A 22,203-nucleotide genomic window follows, 5' to 3' on the forward strand; every position below is an offset into this window, starting at 1 on the left:
TCTCTAATGATCAGTGATATTGAACTTTTTTTCACATGCTTCTTGGCCACATGTATGTCTTCTTTTGAAAAGTGTTCATGTCCTTTGTCTACTTTTTAATGGGCTGTTTTTTTCTTGTAAATTTGTTTAAGTTCCTTATAGATGCTGGATATTAGACCTTTGTCAGATGAATAGTTTGTAGTTTATGGGAAATTATACTTTTCCCATAATTTATTTTGCTGTGCAGAGAAGCTCTTCAGTTTAATTGGATCCCATTTGTCAATTTTTGCTTTTGTTGTGGTTGCTTTTGGCCATTTCGTCATGGAATCTTTGCCCATTCCTATGTCCAGAATGGTATTGGCTAGTTTGCCTTCCAGGGTTTTTATAGTTTTGGGTTTTACATTTAAATCTTTAATCTGCCTGAGTTGATTTTTGAATATGGTGTAAGGAAGGGATCCAGTTTCAATCTTCTGCATATGGCTAGCCAGTTATCCCAGCACCATTTATTGAATAGGAAGTCTTTTCCCCACTGCTTGTTTTGTCGGTTTTGTCAGGGATTGGATGGTTGTAGATGTGTAGCTTTATTTCTGGGTTCTCTGTTCTATTCCATTCATCTATGTGTCTGTTTTTGTACCAGTACCATGCTGTTTTGGTTACTGTAGTCCTGTAGTATAGTTTGAAGTTGAGTAATGTCATATCCTCCAGCTTGGTTCTTTTTGCTTAGGATTGCCTTAGCTATTTGGGCTCTTTTTTGATTCCATATCAATTTTTAAGTAATCTTTTCTAGTTCTGTGAAGAACGTCATTTGTAGTTTGATAGGAATCACATTGAATCTGTGAATTGCTTTGGACAATATGGCCATTTTAATGATATTGATTCTTCCTATCTATGAGCATGGTATGTTTTTCTGTGTCTTGTAATTTTCATTGTAGAGATCTTTCACCTCCCTGGTAAGCTGTATTCCTAGGTATTTTATCCTTTTGTGGCAATTGTGAATGGGATTGCATTCTTGATTTGGCTCTCGGCCTGGCTGTTCTTGGTTTATAGGAATGCTAGTGATTGGTATACACTGATTTTGTATTCTGAAACTTTGCTGAAGTTGTTTATCAGCTGAAGGAGCTTTTGGGCTGAGACTGTGGGATTTTCTTGTTATAGAATCATGTCATCCACAAACATGGGTAGTTTGACTTCTCTTCCTATTTAGATGCCCTTTATTTATGTCTCTTGCCTGACTGCTTTGAGTCCTGGCCATTTTGGGTTGATTGCTAAAGGGGCTATTGTTTGGCTTTCTGGCTTAAGATAGCAATCTGACTTCCTGTTAGTCTGACTTACAGCAGGCTGGCTTACTATTTATTGATTACCAGTTGGTTTCCTGAGCAGGTTGCTGCAGGTTGCAGGTCAGGATTCTATTTTCATATATGCTCTGGCCATAGTCCACTTGTATATTCAGTTTCTTTTAACAAAATGCACATTTTCTAGAGAAACTGCTCTTAGCTACTATAGCCGAGTATGATGGGCATAAGAAAACTTGGGCTGCATCTTGCTCCAGCTACTCAGATGACAGATGTCTGTAAAGATCCTTTGTAAATTCTAATATGCTCTACAATTTTACAGTATTATCACTATTGGGAAAGCAGCACAATGTTTGTTTTCCTCCCAGATTTACCACCAAATCACAGTGGCTCTACTAGCTGTGTGCATGGGGGCAAGCTACTTAAACTTCTGAGCCTCAATTTTCTTCATTCGTAAGATCAGATTAATAATACCTGTGTTGAAGTTGTTTTTGTTTTTTGATTTTTACTTTTTCTTATGGAAAACTTCAAACATACAAAAGTGGAGTGACTATGTCTTAGTCTGTTTGTGTTGCTATAAGAGAACAGGTTATTTATGAAGGAAAGAGGTTTATTTGGCTCACAGTTCTACAGGCTGTATAAGAAGCATGGTGCTGGGACCTGTTTGGCTTCTGGTGTGGGCCTCATGCTGCTTCCACCCATGGTGGAAGGCAAAGAGGAGCCAGCATGCAGAGATCACATGGTGAAAGCAAGGGAAGCAGGGTGTGGGGAGGTGCCAGACACTTTGAAACAATCAGCTCTCATGGGAACTAATTGAGAATTCACTCATTACCATGATGACAATGACAGCACCAAGACATTCATGAGGGATCCGCCCCCATGACCTAAATACTTCCCACTAGACCCCACCTCCAACATAGGGGATCAAATTTCAGTGTGAGGTTTGGAGGGTCAAATATACAAACTATAGCAGACTAGAAGAAGGACCCCTTATTTATCTATTATTCTGTTTAGCAATTATCAAATTATGGCCAATCTTGTTTCATTTGTGCCTGTATCCGCTTACCCTGCCTGACTATCTTGAAATTTTAGATATTAAGTTATTTCATCTATAAACTTTTCAGTTTGGATTTCTAAAAGATGTCTTAAAAAGTATTTGGTTTATTCTTATTGCCTATTTACCTTCCTATTTACACATCTAAATAGAATGAAAGTTAATTCTATGGAATTAATGCACCAAGTAATATTCAGAATACTAGTAGATACATCATTCATTCTCTGTAACTCTAGCACTTTCATTTACTTTAAAGATACTTTTTTTTTTTTTTTTGTAACCAGAAACATGTATACCTTATTGAATGCCATTGTAGAAAAGTGTGTGAGGATAAAGGGCTGATACAGGACTCGGCTCCCGGGGCAGGACCAGGAATGGAAGGTGGAGCACGTGGGATACAAGTTATAGGCAGAGCTCCTGGCCTGAATGATGTCTCCTGATCTATCGATGGGCTTGGTAGATCAATACTGGGATGACAGTGAGCAGAATGGTCATGAGAATGCCCAAAATCAGGGCCCAGATGTTCAGGCACTTAGCAGTGGAGGCATAGGCCTGGGCCCCAGTCAGGTCGCCAACCATCTTCCTGTCCCTGGACTTCACGGAGTAGGTGAATGCTATGAAGCCCAGGCAGCAGGGGTTCATGAAGAGGGTGTTGAACAGGGACCAGACAACATGGTCAGGCACGGAGGTCTCGCTGCGGATGTGGATCACGGTGGACGTCGGGGGAGCAGGGTTGTGGGGCGCCCCCAGCACAGCCACCTTGTGCTCTTCCTTGAGCATCTCATAGCTGGGGGGCTGGCCGCTGTTGACAGGAGAGAAGACGGTTTGGACCGTGCGGTTCATGGTGTCCTGCGAAGGCCAGCAGTGGTCAGGTTAGTGGGATGGTTCTCAGTGGGCCCTCCCTTTCCCTAGTAGTTTCGATTTCTCCTTTAAAGATACTTTTTCATGTCTTGGGTATTTTGCCGATATCTGTGCGCAATCCATTTCTCTTTTTGCTGCTTTCTTTGGTTTCATGTTGCCATCTCTGAGCAATGCTGAGTGTGTTTGTTTTGCATGAAGTATTGTCAGAGATAAGGACTGCCTCTTAAAAATATAATCACAATATTTGTATTAATTATTCATTGCTGTGCAACAAATTATACCCAAAACTTAGAGGCTTCAAACAGCAATCCTTTATCATCTCTTATGGTTTCTATGGGTCAGGAATTCAGGGGGCATGATTGGGTGGTTAATGCATGGTGTCTCATGAGTGTGCTAGGTCTGCAGTTTTCTGAAGGTTTGACAGTGGCTGGAGGATCCACTTCTGAGATAACTCTCACATGTCTGGTGAATTGGTTTTTCCATACGGGCCCCTCTATGGCCTGCTTAAGAGTTCTCACAGCATGGTGACTGACTTTCCCAAGAGGGAGCAGCATGAGAGACTAGGGTGGAAGTTGCATGCCTTTTATGACCTAGCCTCTGAAATCACGTGCCATCACTTCTGCTATATTTTATTGATCACACAGGCCAGTCCTGATTCAGTGTGGGAAGGGACTACATAAGGGCATGAATTCCAGGAGCCATCCTGAAGGTTGGCTATGGCAATGCCATTATCACATCTCAAAAAATAAATTGAAGAATTATATCCTAATAGTATCGATGTCCATATATTCTAAATTGTTTGCTTCAATCAGGATCCAAGTTAAGTTCCACATATTATAATTTGTCAATATGTCTCTTAAGTCCCTTTTGATCCATAGATTCTCCTTTCCTTCCTTCCTTTTATATTTATGTAATTTATTTGTGAAACTCATGGAGGTTTTTGATGAGGAGCAACTGAGGTGATGTAGATAAAAACCTACCATGATGCAGGCTTGCTGCTGCCCCACATGCTGACTTCACATTAATTAGAGACAGGCTCCCCTTCCTTCAGAGAGGACATTATTGCATAACCTGAACAATCTATATATGACCCTTGATGGGACGTGCTGGCTCTGGGATGTGATAAGTAGCACCCAGCTTAACTTCACCGGAGAGGTGGTTCAATAATTCAAACTTTTAAAGCCAGTGGTCAGAGCACAGGAGTCCCATTAGAATCAGGAGAAGCTGCTGCTGCTGCAAATACGAATCTTCTTGCTTTGTCCCAGCTCTTCTCAGGAAAGCTTTCAGGAAGTCTGAAGACGGCAGCCCAAACTGCGGCCATCCAAACACCCACACTTCCACCTGCTCACATGTTCCCCGTCCCAGGCATGCAGGCTACTGACAGCTGGCATGCTCCACCTCTGGCTGTACTCCCCAGATGAGCCTGCAGTGTCCACTTGGGAGCTGGGTTAGTTAGGAATCTGATTACTAGGATTTCTTTCAGCTATGTAAGAAATTGGGCTTCCAAGAGTGGTAGACAGACAAAAGTGGCCTCTGATGATGCCAGGACCATCGGCAGCAGGACAGGGCACAGTAGAGCACATACAAATGGGTACCAGTGATGGTTGTCTGTGTGTGCTTTTCTGAGTGTGGGCCAGAGCCTATTTATGCAGGAGGGCGATCTCTATTGCCCAGAATTTTCTTGGTTGCCCCGTCAGTAAGTTTATGTCTATGAAGAGCATGGGGTGTGGTGCGTTGTGCGGTGTACTTATACATGGCAGCACTGCTTGGACTAACTGGTTGTTTTCCTTTTTCATTGGTCTCTTCAAACCAGGATAAAGCCATATTAAACTCAAGCATATGTGTTTCCCTTAAACAGATTCAGAATTCCTGGGCTTCCTGGGTGCATTCTGTCATTCCAGTTGAAAGTTTGCTTCCTTCCAGTCATGTGGCTCTTCATTCTACTCTCCTTGGCTCTCTTTTCAGGTAGGATGCGGGAAGGAACAGCTCCAGCCCTTTAAGCTGTGCCCTTTCCAGAGACTTTGCACTGAAGTCCTCTCCTACTTGGAGTCCCTGCTTATTAACTCGAACCGGACCGTCTAAGGAGTGGGATGGGAAAATAAAAGGCGATGAAAATAGGTCTTGTCCATATTAGTTCTTGTTCTTAGCTCAGATAAGAGAGTTTGTGAGGAAATTGAAAAGCTTGACTAAAATGATGACTCTGCACTCACTTTGGCAGCACATATACTAAAATTAGAATGATACAGAGTAGATTAGCATGGCCCTTGTGCAAGGCTGACATGCAAATTCATTATGCATTCCATATTTTTCCCCAACATCTCCACTAAAATAAAATAAAATAAAATAAAATAAAGAGCTCTGCATTTTCTCTTTTAGTTCACCCAGGTTCCCCTTCCCCCTTGTCCCCTCAAAAATATATGTGCACATATATGAGGACATGACTTTCCCCTTTCCACTCGTGCTTGTTCCCAAAGATGAGACGTGGAACACTGGCCTTTTCCTAGCTCTGTCTGACCTTCAGTTGCGTGGCATTTAGAGTTGCTGAACCTTTCTCTGGGTCAGCATTCATACTTATAAACTGAAGATCATGCTATCTTCCTTGTGGGGTTGTTATGAAAACAAAATGTTATAAAGAAGCTGAGCCTGCATTTTAATAGTCTTTGCTATACATCTGGAAGGCTGAGAGAAGGATGGGCTCTGCTGTCCCATCTTCTCTTCTTGGTCAGACACTTTCCCTCCCATGGTCAAGCTGGACGTGGTGTGCACGACTTCCTCATTGTGCAATATCCTGAGATGATAGGGGTGCCTATGTTGGTCTTGTATGGAGGGAACATGAAGTTCTTATCCCCTAAAGACAGAACATGACTTCCTCTGTTTTTAGCCCTGTGCAGCCAGCAGAAGCCTCCAAACCTCACTTTCTTTCTGAGGGTGCTAAGGTGGGTTGGGAGCTAGGGACAGAGGGCCTTCTAACGGTAAGCCTCAGGCTCTTCAAGGACCTCTGTCACGCAGTGGTAGGAGGCCTCCATATTTTACCCACTCTTAAGCCAGGGAAAAAGACTTCTCCAGGGTTGCTTTATCAGTTTACTAGGGCTGTGATAACAACAACAGCAACAAAACCACAGCCTGGGCGGCTGAAACAATGGACATTTATTTCCTTCTGTTATGAAGGTGGTAAGTTCAAGATCAAGGCGTCTGGCAAGTTTGGTTTCATTCTGAGGCCATCTCTGGGTTTGCAGATGACTGCCTTCTGGCTGTGTCCTCATGGGCCATTCCTCTGTTTGTATTGTCAGTGTCTTCATCTCTCCTTTTTATAAGGACATCAGCTGAATTGAATTAAGGACTACCCCAATGACCCTATGTTCACTTAATTATCTCTTTGAAGGCCTTATATCCAAATACAGTCACATTCTGGAGTCACTGGAAGTTAGGATGGAAACATATGAGTTTTGAAGGGGACATAGTTCAGCCCATAACAGTTGCCAATCAAAAAGAGGCAAAAAATTAGCCTCCAATTCTTTAATTAATTATCCTTCAGGAGGTCAGGAGCTGCAATGTTTTGAGAGAACAGTGGTGCTTGTGTGTGTGCAAGTGTGCGTGTGTGTGTGTTTTCACAGATGCCATGGTCATGGATGAAAAGGTCAAGGAAAGCTTTGTGCTGGACACGGCTTCTGCCATCTGCAACTACAATGCTCGCTACAAGGATCACCCCAAATACTGGTGCCGAGGCTATTTCCGTGACTACTGCAACATCATCGCCTTCTCCCCCAACAGCACCAATCATGTGGCCCTGAGGGACACAGGGAACCAGCTCATTGTTACTATGTCCTGCCTGACCAAAGAGGACACGGGCTGGTACTGGTGTGGCATCCAGCGGGACTTTGCCAGGGATGACATGGATTTTACAGAGCTGATTGTAACTGACAACAAAGGAACCCTGGCCAATGACTTTTGGTCTGGAAAAGGTAAGGAGCCTGCCTGGGGTCTGGCTGGATGTGACCCACGGCCATGGGTGTTTGCTGCTAAGAGAGCACCCCCTGAAGCCAGTGAGCCCCAACTCAGACTCCCACTGGGTACTTTGGGCCTGCCTGGCCTCTCTCTTCCACCAGCAAACATAGGGTGGTCATTAACAGTGCTGGGGAATAGTGGAAGTTGGGGACGAGGAGGGTGTCTGTGCCCTGGGGCACTTTTAGAACTTCTCTTCCCTTGCAGCAATCTGGTTTAAGGACCTTAGAAGAGGGCTGACAGGGTCTAATAGATGTGAGATCTTTGTGTTGAAAGGCTTTGAAGTTGTTATTAAATGTCTGTGTGAGAATCGCTTGAACCAGGTGGCAGAGGTTGCAGTGAGACGAGATTGTGCCACTGCACTCCAGCCTGGGCGATAGAGTGAGAGTCAGTCTCCAAAAAAAAAAAAAAAAAAAGAAGATGTCTGTGTGCCTTGTGGGTCTAGAATCTTGAAGATTAGTTTCTTGAGAGGTGTCTGAGGCTGCAAAAAATGACCCAGATGCCTGCTAACTGTCAGCTTAAATAATTTAATAATATATGGAGGTAGCCAGGTGCCATGGCTCACTCCTGTAATCCCAGCGCTTTGGGAGGCTGAGGCTGGTGGATTGCTAGAGCCCAGGAGTTTAAGACCACCCTGGGCAACATGGAGAAAGCCGGTCTCTACAAAAAATACAAAAATTAGCTGGATGTGGTGGTGCCTGCCTGTAGTCCCAGCTACTCGGGAGGCTGAGATGGGAGGGTCATCTGAGTCCAGGGAGGTTGAGGCTGCAGTGAGCCATGATTGCACCACTGCACTTCAGCCAGGACGACAGAATGAGACCCTGTCTCAAAAAATAATAATAATTTACAGATATAAATATCCAACTAGTGGTCCAGCTAGTAAGCACCCTCTTTTGCTTTTAAGGAATGTGCAGTTTATATTTGGAGACCGCTGAGAAGGTATGGGTGGAACTGGAACCCACAGCAGAAAAGTCTGAGTTAACCAACTGTGACTCTTGGCTGGAGCTAAGACTTAGGATTTCCAGACATTCACTCAGGTTCCTTCTGTTGAATGATGAAAACCTCCTTTTGCACTAGAAAACCTCTGTCTCCCAGACAGAGGACTTACGGAAGGCACTAGCCTTTCTTTCTTCTTCTTTTCTTTTTTTTTTCCTTTCCCCTGTGCCTTCTCCTTGTTTCCATTTCTAGAAAGGATGTCCTTTTCTATTACAGTCCAGAGCACAATGCTGGTAGGAAAACAAACCAGAAGGGCTTAAGGGGTACCCTGGGAAACCTAGCCCCATGCTAGAAAGAGAGTTTTGCTAACACTTGACCAACTAGTGATTGATTCAGCAAGCATCTTATGGAATGTAATATCGTTCACACCCACAGTGTTTCTACTTTGTGTGGTTCTCCTTTTACTTAACTGTGCATCTTGACCTGAATCTTAGGCTCAGACAAGAGAATGTTCCCACCTGAACGTACTCCTTAGTTTAAATGAAACACAGACTTCTCCCACATCTTATCAGAGGGGGCATCGTAGGTGGTCGTGGTGCCACTGCTCCCGTTGGGTTTTGGTGGCTGTCATAAGAAAAACATGGCAATTACATCACCAAATGAGCAATTCTTTAAGGATAGGATTGGCCCTCTGGTGCCTCTGGCATCCCCTTCTATGGGGAAGAGACCTCTGTGGGACTCTAACCATGGGCCACTTCTAGTCCATTTGGGGCCTTTGTTCAAATCTGGAAAAGGGGCCCCTTCCTTCAGGTGCATGGAGCCCAGTGGCAGGGTGCATGGCCTAGCAAGCAGAGTGTGGGCTAAATGTTGGTCCCTGATTGTCCCCTCAGCTTTGTTCCCTGTGCCGGGCACATTTATACAACTGTACTTGGTGCCTCTGCTTTACTCTGAAGTCAACCAGGGAACTCACTCTTTGGAGACTGAGAGAATGACAGGCAGAGCTACAGCTGGGAGGCAGAGGCAGGACCTGGCTATGGGCCTCACCTGACTTAGCAAATCCTTTCTGATTTAGACCTATCAGGCAACAAAACCAGAAGCTGCAAGGCTCCCAAAGTTGTTGGTGAGACTGACCACTCCAGGTGAGTCATAGTCTTGGCAGATGAATGGGCTTGGGGCGGTGGGGTGGAGGTAGGGGCTGGCGTGACAACAGTATGATATGACAGTTGATTTGTACCAGTAACTTTTCTGCTGCACGTTATTTCTCCACCTTAACTGTGTATCCTTAATGTTAGTATTTGGTTTCTTTCCAAAAAAAATATAGTTTAGGACTCTTGGTTGCAAGCAGCAAAAATGTCCTCTAGCTGGTTTAATTAAAAGGGGACATTTATCATAAGGAGAGAGAGGTGCAGGAGCAGGGTTGTGGTCACGCTTGGAAATTGTCAGATGCATCATCACGAATTTACCTCAGTCTCTAATCTGCCTCGAATCTGTGTGTTTCCTTCCTTCTGTCTCTGTATTGCCCTTGTATATTTCTCTTTTTTCCCCTAACAGTCATCCATTTGTGGTTCCTGAGTTTATTTCTCCCCCATTCAAGAAACTGGCAAGTCTGAGACTGGATTCTCCTATTCCCAATCCACAGTTAATTTCTGAGGAAGGGGTTCATTGGCCCAGCTTAGTCAGATGCTCAGCAGGTCCCATTGAGTGTGGTCCAAAGGACAGGGTCACTCTAAAGGAATACAGTTGCCAGAAGCTACTGTAACTGGGTTGGGTGGGGGCAGGGGTGCAAATCCCAGAAAAAGGGATCTAGAGCTAAGAACCAATAGGCAGTTTCTTCCAGGGAACATGAAATCTGCTGTGGTTCCTTCTAGGACGTCCATTCTCATCATTTGCATACTGATCACGGGTTTGGGAATCATCTCTATAATCAGTCATTTGACCAAAAGGAGGAGAAGTCAAAGGAATAGAAGGGGTAAGTAGTTGTTGGGGGAGGGGGTGTGCAAGAATTAGAGAAAATGAAAGAGGTCAAGGAGCAGCTTTCAAATGAGTGAATGAGAGCTCTTGATATTGTCTGGTCACCTAGAGACCAATGTAGCCAGCCATGGGCTGGGGTAGATATCTGCTGGATGGTGACGAGGCATCATGAGAAGTGACAGAGGGAGCATTGCAGCTTTCTTAAGTGGATACACGTGTAGATCAGGAAGGAAGGAGATCCTGAGACAACTACCTCACAGGTTCCCATCTGCAGAGCCACCTACCTCCCCAGCACACACACTTTGGGCTCCTGGCACAGGAATGAGCTTCTGGGACCCATGGGTAAGCAGGTATAGAAGAGTCTCCTTTTTCATATACACAGGGTGTTGCCCTGTTGCCCAGGCTGGAGTGCAGAAGTGTGATCATAGCTCACTGCAGCCTCATGCTCCTGGCCTCAAGTCATCCTTTCACCTCAGCCTCTCAAATAGCTGGGCCCACAGGTGCCTGCCACCATGTCTGGCCAATTTTAACTTTTTTTTTTTTTTTTTGAGACATTGTCAAGCTCTGTTGCCCAGGCTGGAGTACAGCCTGATCTCAGCTTGATCTCAGCTCACTACGACCTTCACCTCCCAGGTTCAAGTGATTCTCCTGCCTCAAGCCTGATCTTTAGCTTGCCCCATTCCCAAATAGAGAAGGGACTGTGTGCCCACCTTTCCCTGTGGGGCAGCACCAGAGACATGACTGGTCAGTAAGACAAGGCTGGTCTTACCGTTTAGAGAATCCTCCAGACCAACATGTGGCAAATATGCCAACCTCTGAAGTGTACACAGAGCAGAAAGAACATTGCACAGTTGCCACTGTTTGGCTAATAGTAGTTTTACATTTTTCTTTTTATTCTCAGAAACCACAGGAACACCTTAGGCAATGAAGAGTCTGTAGGCATAATTATAAAACAGACTGCAACCACCCGTGGGTATGGAAATGTAGAAGAAAAACATTTCAGAAAAAAAGAGAAAAACACTCCTAGTAACCCTTGCTAGTGACACACCAGGATCCATAGCCAGAAGAATCTGAAATGCAAAGCAAATGCTGCAAGGCCTCATACTTCCCCTGTGATATTTTGTTCCTGTGGTCAGAATGGGAGCCCTAAAGAAAGGAAAGTAGCGGCTCCCATAGCATTCTTGACCTTTTGTCCTCTAGCAGCCTTGGGAACTGCGAAGGTGGGGCATGTGGACAAGACAATGCCTTTCTCAGGTCTGCCCAAGACCATTCCCTTTGGGACACAGTTGTAGTCTAGGTTTTTGCTAAAACCATTATCACTTTTTTAAGGTGTGACCTTGGGCAACTTTATACTTTTCTGGGTCTGTTTTCTTTTCTAGAAATTGAGGGTCTCATTCTCATACCCCCCAATATTTTTATTTATTAGTTCAACAAAAAATGACCATGCTAGCTAGATGCTGGGGATACAAAGATGGGCAGAACAAATACTATTTGTGTCCATGGAACTTGTAGAGGGGGAGGAAGACAAACTATCACACATCAACACCCAAATGTAACATTGCCACCTGGAGTCAGTGCTCTAAAGGAAAGGCACATGATACTATGAAAGATGAGGCCGTAGAACTCAACGCTATTCCTTTTTAGCAAGAAGTTGTACAGCCTGTTGTAGCCATGGCCTGCTTCCTCAAACTCAGGCAGTTGAAATGTGGCAGCCTGAACCAAGGCTCCTAGCTTTGACATTCTTGGGTTCTGAAGAAGTTCAGTTGTGTTCACATCACCAAAACTTGGTGAGAGGTGATTGCAATCTCTGTGTACCAAGCCTTCCTATTGACTTTCCTAGTGATGAGCTTTGCAGTAATGATATCTGATCTCGGCCCTGAAAATAAACTTGTGTCTAGTCCCCATAAAAGCCCCATGATAGAGTCTGGAACTTTTGCTGCAGAAACACTCTTCAGGGGTAGGCAATAGATCTCAACTCCATTTTCCCTTTCTATTCCCCAACAAAGTAGGCAACTCTTTGAAGCCCTTCTCACGTGTCCTGACTCCAAAGGAAATGGCTCCTACTGAACAGATGTGACTGAAGATTTCTTTTATTTAGTTCATAAATAAAGTGATGCTACAACAGAATAATCACCATGACAAATGGCCCACACCTCAGAGACTGATTCCGATCTCCCAGGAATTCTGAAGGACCCTCTATCCTTGCCAACAATCATTTGCAGCCAGGTAACAACGGCGGTAGTCAGAGGAGCTATGATGGACCAAACCCGAGCAAGGCTGCACTCAAATAACATCTCAAGATCTTAGTTCTCATGCATTCCATCAGTCAGAGGTGAAGAAGAGGTGGAGAATCTGGATCGGGGGCCAGGAAATCACTTGTATTTTTTTAGCCAATAAATTCCTAGCCAGTGTTGAATGAACTGCAAGGTATGAGTTACTTCTTCTAGGGTATCACTGTAAAAGTATTTCTGGAAACGTTTCTTTCAAAGAATAATATTCTAACTCATTTCTGAATTGGTATCAAATGCTGCCCAACCCAAAGAAAGGGAGATAGACTAAATCAGTGGTTCTCAGCTTCTCTTGGTGAAAAGGCCATTCTTCTCATCCTTTATGGGAAACTGCCACCTGACTAAAGGGATGCTGCTTTTGATCAATGAGAAACCAAGGTGTGATAGCTTAAGTGAAATAGTCATTCAAATCGGGAAAAACAAATCAAGAACGAGACATCAGCAGCCATGGGTGCGAATGAGGTTATATTGCCATTCATGCCAGAATCACCAACACTCTTAGCTCCCACCCGCATATCCATAACCTCTCTCCCCATATAGGGCCTCTCCTGCTATTTCTGGGAGTTTCCAGGGCCTCCCCATCACTGTCTGTGCTGCCGTCATCACAAGCCTGCTTTTCACCGTGCCGTGATCTCTTCTAATGGGCATGCTGGCCAGCCTCAGTCCTCAGGGTACTCAAGTGGCCTTCTGGTCTGAGCAGAGTTGGAACAGAGAGGTTGTTTGTTGATATGATTCTGCACATGCCCTGCGTGTTTAGATCCAGACTCCCACAAAATCTTTCATGAACACACTTCCTTCAGCTTCCACCCTAACTCCTCTCCCCAAAGGTAGGGAATTCACAGCTACTCAACATCCTGATGGGAAGAGATGAGGGTGTGGATACCCCACCTCTGTGTTTCTGAACAACCCACGTTCCTGCCAGAGGCTCAGATCAAACAACATCAAAAGTGCTCTCTTGGCCGGGCGCGGTGGCTCAAGCCTGTAATCCCAGCACTTTGGGAGGCCGAGACGGGCGGATCACAAGGTCAGGAGATCGAGACCATCCTGGCTAACACGGTGAAACCCTGTCTCTACTAAAAAATACAAAAACCTAGCCGGGCGAGGTGGCGGGCGTCTGTAGTGCCAGCTACTCGGGAGGCTGAGGCAGGAGAATGGCGTGAACCCGGGAGGCGGAGCTTGCAGTGAGCTGAGATCCGGCCACTGCACTCCAGTCTGGGCGACAAAGCAAGACTCTGTCTCAACAACAACAACAAAAAAGAGTGCTCTCTTTTCCCTTAGCCACAAAACAGCCCCAATTCTTCCCCTATGGCCCTGTATTGATTTTAAACAAACGGGGTCATTAACCCATCAGTTCTGCAAATAGCAATCCAGTTTGGGTTTGGTTAGGACATTCCATTCTACAAGGCAAGATAGCAGACATAGGTCTTCCACAGCAGATGAAGACATCTATAGATGTCTTGGAAGATTTACACTCACGATGTCTGGAAAACTATTTTCCTACAGATTTGTTCTGATTCCATGATCCAGGATTCAAGAGCCTGCTCTTACCTAGCAAAGATCTTTGAATCTGGGGTCAATCATTTAATTACTCATTTTATCCTCCATCAAGGCTGGCTGCATAGTGTGAAGACAAAAAAACAAGACTCTGTTTAGGGCTATACCGTTTAAAAAAAATGGGCAGCTTCAAGAAAACAGGAAAGGGCAATTAATTTGATATTTCTTATACAAGTAGATGCCATGTGATAGTGCTTACTCTACTCTTGCCATTATGTTTAAAAGGTGCTGGCCCTGAACTGGAAAGCTAATATGGCCTCTAGCTTCAGGGATGGCAGGATTGTTTCATGTCAGCCCCGAGTTTGGAAACAGTTGAAAGCTCAAGAGGCCTCCCTGTGTGCACTTCCTAAGATCAGCGAACGGGAGAAGACCGTTCCTGGGTCTCTGCTGCCCTCGTGGGGCTGGCTGCCCTAGTGGTGCTGTGGCCGCCTCACTGAACTATCGCCCTTAAACCCGTCTGTCTTCTAGACCTGTTCATTCCCACAGACAGACTACTTCTTTTTTAAATTAAACTCTCTTCCACTGGCTTCTCCCTCAAAATCCAGCTTCCAGCAGCAGCCGCTCTCTCTCAGAAAGAACATGCTCTCTGGATCACATCACTTGACTCTTTGCCTTTCTCGTCTCCTTTGCCACCGCAAGTGCTGTGGGGCAGCTTGGTGTGGAGGCCAGATGCAAAGAATTTGAAGCCAGAGGACTTGATTTAAATTTTTGTCCTGCCATTTATTTTTAGCCAGGTGTCATTGAATAAATTATTTCATCTCCTTGGACTTCAATTTTCTTAACTTGATTTTGCAAGTTATTATTATTATTATTATTATTATTATTATTATTATTATTATTAAGACAGAGTCTCATTCTGCCACCCAGGCTGGAGTACAGTGGTGTAATCTTGGCTCACTGTAGCCTCAACCTCCTGGGCTCAAGTAATCCTCCCACCACAGGCGTGCACCACCATGCCTGGCTGATTATTTTATTTTTTGTAAAGATGGGGTCTCCCTATATTGCCCAGACTAGTCTCAAATTTTGGGGCTCAAGCAATCTTTCTGCCTTGGCCTCCCAAAAGGCTAGAATTACAGGCAAGAGCCACCACACCTGGACCACAAAATATTATTTAATGTATTTTTGAAAGTTCTGTGGTGGGTGCTTCTCTCCCACTCCTGCTTCCTTTGGTGTAGACTGAGTTCCATTAAGGAAACACTCCTCGGTGACCACCTATGGGAGGTAGAGGGGGCTGTCTGACATGTGAGACTGGGAATAGGAACTGGGCATACATACTTTCTCTCTTCCTCTTCCTCTTTTACTCTTTTGGGTACAGCTTTGAAAGAGCATGTGATCTCTTCTGCAGCTCCTTAGGGGCAGGCTGAACAACTGCATTGCTTGTTGGGAGGGGTGGGCTTGCTCTGGTGCAGCTTATAACTCAGTTGTGGGGTTCAGTGTTCTGAACTCCTTTGCAGCTGTAGTATAAGCTCTATTCTCCAATGTTGACCATGTTCATAATAAAGACGATACTTTGGTTTCTGTCTGCTGAGTCCTCTTATTTATATCTATATATTTAGAGACCCTCAGTCCCACAGGTAGCAATTTCCTCTCCCCAGAGGCCGTCACCAAGACGGTCCATTGTGTTTTCTTCCAGAGATATACTAAATATATAGATACACATATACTGTACTACACGTGAGTAGAGCATATTCATAATTCTGTTCAACAGTTTGCAGTATACTGTAGGTATCTGTTTTTATTAGAACATACAGAGCTGCCTCATTCTTTTTAATGGCTACATTGCACTGAATGAACCAGTCCCCTCTCCGTGTACAGTGAAGATTTTCTCAATCTTTTGCTGTTTCAGAGAATCGAGCATGATGGATAAACGTGCAAACTCTGGAGCCAGCCTACCCAGGGTTGAGTTCCAGAGCCACTACTTAGCAGCAATGTGAACTTGGGCAAGTTACTGAACCTCTCTGTGCCTCCATTTCTTTATCTACAATTTGTAATAATTGTAACCTCACAGTGTTCTGTGAGGATTCCATGAATACATGCCACTCACTTAGATTTGTACTAAAAGTGTAATAAGCCTCAGTGAGTTCTAGCCAATTTGATTACTGTTGCAATTCAAGTTATGTAGGCAATTTTCCATGTATTTGGGTAGGATAAATCCTTAGAAATAGGATTATTTATAAATTCTTAGAAAATAATTTAGAATGTTGTTGGCTTTTGCCAAATGATCTTCTGTGGTAGCTGTGCCAATGTGCTCTCCCACCAGTAGTGTATGTGTGTCTTGGTTCCCCCTAGTCTTGCCCAGTCTATTAGCAAACTTTTTGAATTTTGCCAGTCTTACTGATGGAAAAAAAATTATCTAATTGTAGTTGTAATCATTATTTACCCTATTATGAGGGAAGTCAAGTATCTTTTCATATATTTGAGCCATTTATATATTCTCTCCTACAAATTGCCCACCCCTATCCCTTGTCCTTTCTATTGAGTTGTACATTTTTTTCCCCTGTTGATTTACAAATGATCTTTCTATGTCTATAAGATGCTTTGAAAGTGTTTTCTAAGCTTGTCATTTGCCTTTTCACATTTTAATGGTACTTTGGACTTTTTAATTGTACTTTAGAAGTCAAGTTAATCTTTTCTGGTTTCTGAGCTTTGTGACATACATTCAAAGGGCATGCTCTACAAAAATATTTTTAAAAATTCTCCCATATTTTCTTCTAGTGCTTTTATGATTTTTTTACAGTTAAATTTTTTGACATGTCTGGGATTTATTTTCATATGAGAAGTGAACTATGGATCCTACTTTATTTTCATTTACTTGGTTGTCTAGTTATCTTAATACCACTTATAGAATAAACCAATTTCTCCCAAATGATTTTATATGCCATCTTCATCATACTCTAAATTTCCTTATGTATTTTGATGTATTTCTGGTCTTTACATTCTATTCAACTGATTTATTTATTCATGTACCATTAACATATTGCTTTAATTAGTGATGCTTAATAAAACAGGTACTTTTAGTTAGCTGCAAGGGCTAGCCTTCCCATATAACTTTTATTATTTATTTTTATACATTTTTCTGGATTTGCTGTCTTGTTTATGGTTTACGTAGGAAATTCAGAGTAAGCCTGCCCATTGAAAAATAATCTTATTGATGTTTTGTTGTTGTTCACCTTTGGGATTCACCTGATGATATTTTTAATGGGATTTTTATATGTGATTATTCATTGGGTTTTTGGGGGAATTAATGTTCAGATTAATCTTTATCTTTGGTTCTCATATAATATTGTTATGCATATCTCTTATGCTATAGGATGGAGGTAGAAATCTCCATTTGCATAGTGCTTTATACAGTAGGGACCTTGTGTTTGTGTAGAGCTCTGGCATGTGTAGAATGCTTATGTATAAGATATTTCATTTAATCCTCATACTAAACATTAGTGGTAAGTGTTATCTCTGTTTTCAAGATGAAAGACTTGAGCCTTGAAAAGTTTAACAAGTTTGCCTAAATGAATGCCACTAGTTGGTGGCATAGTTTGGTACCTGCACCCCAGTCAAATCTGAGCTTGTTTCCAAGTGCCATCACTTTTGGTGGTGTTTTTGGCTGTGAATGAGCTCTGCACTTTTAGTCTTGACCTCTGGAGAAGGTGGCAGGAACAGACAAATAAATAATAAAGACAGAGGCAGCACTGTGGGGGTTTTGACTTTATTTGAAATTCTTGGTAGACTGTTCATTTGGTTGACTCCTCCCAAGTTGATTCATGATGCTGGGTGAATATTCTGTGCACTGACCTCCGTACCACACACTTTGGAAGGGTCCAAGGAAGGCAGTCTATGCCCCCAAGGGGCTCACAGGCTGTCAGTTCAAGTGGGAGGGCCTTCAATCTTTGCTCTGGCCAGGAAAAGACTGACCATTGGTCTCCAAAGCTGCTGGATAGCATTGCCAGATCACACCTAAACAACTCTGACTGCAGTTTCACACAGGTGGTGATCCAAAATTTGTAAAAAAGGGAAAGTGATATGTGAAGATGGGGCCGAGATGAGAGGAAATGGATTCAAGCCTCGTTGGAAAAGCCAGGTTAGTTTGTCACTTTAATTTGAGCATAGACAATGGGGTCAAAGTCTGCAGAACGGTTCTCGGCCAAGTGATTGCTCTTATCTTCTGAGAGTTTGAAAGTCATGCTGGCATGGGTAAGTGATTCTCCTGGGATGGATGAAAGCTGCAGAGGGAGAAAAAGGAGGAAGGAGTGAGTTCAGTTTAGAGCAAAAAGGTTGCTCTTTAGAAGCAACCTGAGCACTTTGGTCAAAGAATCACTTGCCCAGTGTCTGGAAATCAATCTCACCATTCTAGTAGATAATTCAGAGTATAGAGGGGAATTCCAATGATGGTAGCCCTTCAGTGTCGCCAAAACAGTGTGGTCATCTTACCTTGGCCGGAGGATCTGAGTGAGGATCCGGGACCCGGGGCTTGGAGTGACCTGCCATGGTGCCAGAAAGAAGAGGGACCCATCTCAGCAATGGGCCTGGGGAAATGGGAAACCTCTCCCTCCGATCTTGGGTGAAGGGTGGGGTGGGGAGGGGATGTTGGCAGGTGGGTGGGGGCAGGGCAGAAGAAAAATGAAGGGATTTGAGTCTTCAGTCTGCAGACAGGGTGGGCTAAGCAGGTTTTATCACACTGCACCCTCCCCTACCTCCTCCCGTTACTCACTCATAGCTAATTCTAGTATCAATGGCAGACAGAGAAGGGCTGTCCTATCCCTTGGAGACCACTTACATTTTCTGTAGCTCTTTATGATGAGGAAGATAAAGGCTATCAGCAGCAGTGTCAGTAGAACCCCAGCAAAAAAGGCAAGGATTAAATGGTTTTTGCTGTTTTGGCAGAGAAAGGCAGAGGATGAACTGTTGGGATTTTGAAGGTCTTTCCTAAAGAGTGAAACCTTTCCTGCCTATGGATGGACTCCTGAAATTGTTTTCACACTGACTAATGAATTTTCACCCAGTGGTTTTCAGCTTTTGCTTTTGAGTTTCACATCCATTTGAGGCCTCAGAGAAAGCTGTGGCCTCTTCTTCTCCCCCTCCCTCAACCCACACAATGTTCATAATTCCCCACCCAGCAAATTTTACCTATAAGCTTAGGGGATCCATCGATCTCTTGAAGCTTAGGGGATGCCAAATTAAGAGCCATACTCCTGAGATCACAAACTGATTTTTTCTTTTACTGTTTCTAGTCCTTTCTCCCCAGTCTCCCTGCCCAAGTCCCTAAGCCAAGGATGTCAACATAACATCAAATCCTATGTGGTACAAGATGAAACAGACGGGAGAATGCTCATTTACTTGTGGTGGTTAGAGAGACACGGTGCAGGGCTAGTTGTTGGGGCTGCTGTGGAGAAAGGGCCGTGTTTTTCTACAAGAAAACATAAAAGGAATTAGTATATTAGTGTATCTGTCACTTTTCATGATATTCTTCCAGCTTAAATGTCCCCACGTGCCCCATTCTACCCAATCAGCCAGTGGAAATTAAGGATGGGCCTGCAACTCTTGCAAAAATGTGAGAATGTTGTTTTTTAGATTCCAAGTACTTTTAAATGAAAATTAGAACTGGAACTTAAAAATCAGCTACATAAATGAAATACAAGCCTAGTGTCCCTTTGATTAAAAAAAAAAAAAAAAAATCTCATGTGTTGCCCTCCTCAAAGAGTTTAATAGGAACTCCTGAAGAGATGTGCTCCTTCTGACCTAAGGAAAGCATCTCCCAGCTAGGGAGAAACAACAAATGCTTGCCAAAGTCCTTGGGGAATTTGACCTTGAAACCGTTGCCCTTTTTTGTTTGCTCTTTTTGCAGAGCAGCTATTAACAGTGCATAGCCAAAAACAGCCACAGTGGTTTTCTCAATGCCTACACCACAAATAGGGGAGAATGACCCACCTAGTTTGATATTAAGCAGAGACACTCTACTCAGATTTGAAGGGCCAGGCAGGTCTCTGTGATTTCCCCTTTTACCCCTCCTGGCATTAGATTCTGTATCCTGGTAAAATTGGATTCTTCTAACTTCAGAAATGCACTAGCTAGTGCCTTTCCATTACAGCCCTTCAGCACAATTTCTAGTTATTTTAACTCAGAAGTGAGGCAGGTAATTATTCCTGTCATAAACTCACCAGTGTAGGGTTTAGATGTGGAGCTAATTCCTCCCATGCTGTCATCCCCTGAAAATAAAACAAGGTATCTCTTAGAAAGCTTGGAGAGGAGAGCGAGCTGAAGGGCCAGCTCTGAGACTGTGATTGTCATATAAGAGTAGTAACAATGAGAGGCAATCTGTGGGTGTTCTACTGCCATCAGTGGTCACAGACCACTCATCAGAGGTCAACAACTCTGGTGTTGTTTCTGCAGCTCAGCAGCCAGCCTTCAGGTTTGCAGGTTCAGAAATTTGATCTTATCAGGGCACCAAGAATTGACTGATTTCTCCAGAACTGATTCCCACCAACCAACTCACAGGAGACTGATGTATAAACTGAAATAACATAAGGTACATGTTGGTGCAATCAGCGAATTTTGCCTATCAGGGGAATATATAAGAATGCCAACGAAAATCATAATTTCGCTTGATAAGCACTGAACTGAAGTAAGTATGAGAGAAGATGAATGGATGATTTTTATACTGACTGCCAACTGGGTCTGATGTATCAGTCTTACTCCTCCCTGGCATTGCTACATAAACTTTGACAAACTTGCTCTTGGAGACCCTTACTCTAGACCTCATTAGACACTTCTAATCTGCTCACATATTATCTTCTCAAGTCTGCCAATAGTCTTGTTCAGGCTTTATATCAAAATGTATAAAGCATCTAAAGGCAGAAAAGTGAAATCACCCAAACTCCTACTACTCATTAATATTTTTAGTGTCTTTCCTTTTAGTCAGACTTCCATGCATTTTTTAAAAAGCTAGTTGAGATATTTCTTTTTATAAGAGGTTATATCTTCCTTTTATATTTAGCATTTTGCCATACACATTCTTCTATGTTACTAAAAACTTTTTATAACATTTTTAGTGGTGATGGGTCTTTCTGCTCTAGCTATGTACTATAACTTGCTTAACAAATTCTCCACTTGATAGAATTGTTTCCATTTTTATTTGAATCAATTACAATGAAACAGATATTTTTATGCATAAAACATTGTATGCCTCCCTGATTTTTTTTTTTTTAGGGGGCCAAAATGTTACTTCATATTTAGGCAAACTCATGGGAAAATGTTTTGGCTTTGTTATTTCTTCTATATTTAAGGTCATTTCTTTAAACAAATGTCATCAATTATTTATTGTTGTATTGTTCAGTTCTCATAAGTTAACTTCCAAGTCCTTGGACCTGTGGGAGGGTTGGGAGGACACCTCATCTCCCTGTACCTGTTACAATAGCAGCAACAGCAACATTACCAAGTACCTTACAATTCACCAAACATTTTTAGATCATGCAATGTCAGATAAGAAAGGGGCCAACGGGAAAATATGGTGAGGAGTCTGAGCCATGAGAACAGGAAGCTCACAGTCTTCAGCAGAATCGGCAGTGGTAATTATTCTGACACATTTTGCTCCTTTTCTAACTTGTACATCAATGGTGCTCTTCGCAGACCATCATAATATATTGACATAATATTCTTTAAATATTGACATAATATTTTTAAAATATTGAAATATACGTTGGTGCTAAACAGAATATGAGCTTACACTAGGCTTCGCCACTGGAGAGGTGGAAGAAGATAGGATCATAGGTTTCTGTAAAATCCTGAAATTCACTGCAGCAGTTCTGAATTTACAAAAATGTTACCATAGCCATTGTGAAAACGTTAGGCCACTCCACCCGAACTTTCACATAAATGGACAAAATCATCACACACAGGGAAATAGTTACTCACAAATCCAGGCCAAGAAAAGCAGGAAATACATTTCCCTTTAAGCACAACCTAAACATTTGGCAGAAGCATAAATTAAAAGAGAAGCGGTGCTATATATACTTTTTCACGTTTCATCCAGCATTGGAGAATCTTACTGACTGCTGTAAAATCCATCAACTAAATAGAACCATTCAAATACAACCCTTCCCGCACCAAATAAAACAAGTGACAGAAGCCACTAACAATTAGACGACACTTTCTTTTGGTAAGTGATTATTTAATCTAGATTAAGAGCATGTGGTAAATGCATTTACCTTTCAAGAAAAAGTCCGGTCATACGACGCAATCGTCTAAGATTGAGCATTTCACTTGCTTCCGTTAC

At 43.0% G+C, this 22,203-nt stretch overlaps 3 protein-coding genes and 1 non-coding gene across 5 annotated transcripts in view; 2 read left to right on the forward strand and 2 right to left on the reverse strand.

The window, feature by feature from the left end:
• TMIGD3 (transmembrane and immunoglobulin domain containing 3) overlaps positions 1-12,515 on the forward strand; it is an 87,814-nt gene extending 75,299 nt beyond the window's left edge. For both annotated transcript variants that reach the window (NM_001302781.1, NM_001302780.1), the window contains 5 exon segments: positions 5,045-5,151; positions 6,801-7,148; positions 9,197-9,263; positions 9,993-10,093; positions 12,102-12,515. In NM_001302781.1, the coding sequence (NP_001289710.1) occupies positions 5,045-5,151; positions 6,801-7,148; positions 9,197-9,263; positions 9,993-10,093; positions 12,102-12,172 (694 nt within the window). In that variant the 3' untranslated portion in view covers positions 12,173-12,515.
• LOC704623 (interferon-induced transmembrane protein 3) lies at positions 1,859-3,252 on the reverse strand. The gene has a single exon (XM_001106166.5). The coding sequence runs from the start codon at positions 3,166-3,168 to the stop codon at positions 2,767-2,769; it is 402 nt and encodes a 133-aa protein (XP_001106166.1). The 5' UTR covers positions 3,169-3,252; the 3' UTR covers positions 1,859-2,766.
• Positions 5,389-5,495, forward strand: LOC114674872 (U6 spliceosomal RNA). The gene has a single exon (XR_003725956.1). It is a non-coding gene; the product is annotated as a U6 spliceosomal RNA (small nuclear RNA).
• Positions 12,516-17,624: 5,109 nt separating the features above from the next.
• Positions 17,625-22,179, reverse strand: C1H1orf162 (chromosome 1 C1orf162 homolog). The gene is made up of 6 exons (XM_015148206.3): positions 22,136-22,179; positions 20,090-20,137; positions 19,269-19,338; positions 18,709-18,803; positions 18,363-18,412; positions 17,625-18,154 (listed from the first exon to the last, which is right to left on the reverse strand). The coding sequence occupies exons 2-6, from the start codon at positions 20,124-20,126 to the stop codon at positions 18,014-18,016; spliced, it is 393 nt and encodes a 130-aa protein (XP_015003692.1). The 5' UTR covers positions 20,127-20,137; positions 22,136-22,179; the 3' UTR covers positions 17,625-18,013.
• Between the last annotated feature and the right edge of the window lie 24 nt (positions 22,180-22,203).

The sequence above is a fragment of the Macaca mulatta genome, chromosome 1, assembly GCF_049350105.2.
Source record: "Macaca mulatta isolate MMU2019108-1 chromosome 1, T2T-MMU8v2.0, whole genome shotgun sequence".
Taxonomy (NCBI): domain Eukaryota; kingdom Metazoa; phylum Chordata; class Mammalia; order Primates; family Cercopithecidae; genus Macaca; species Macaca mulatta.

What these genes read in the sequence shown, in the direction of transcription:
- LOC704623 (XM_001106166.5), bottom strand. Translation starts at nt 3,168, where the DNA reads ATGAACCGCACGGTCCAAACCGTCTTCTCTCCTGTCAACAGCGGCCAG.
- C1H1orf162 (XM_015148206.3), bottom strand. Translation starts at nt 20,126, where the DNA reads ATGGGAGGAATTAGCTCCACATCTAAACCCTACACTG. An exon ending in CACATCTAAACCCTACACTG is followed by an intron (nt 19,339 to 20,089) that starts GTGAGTTTATGA and finishes GTTTTCTTGTAG; the next exon opens with AAAAACACGGCCCTTTCTCC. An exon ending in CATAAAGAGCTACAGAAAAT is followed by an intron (nt 18,413 to 18,708) that starts GTAAGTGGTCTC and finishes GCACCATGGCAG; the next exon opens with GTCACTCCAAGCCCCGGGTC.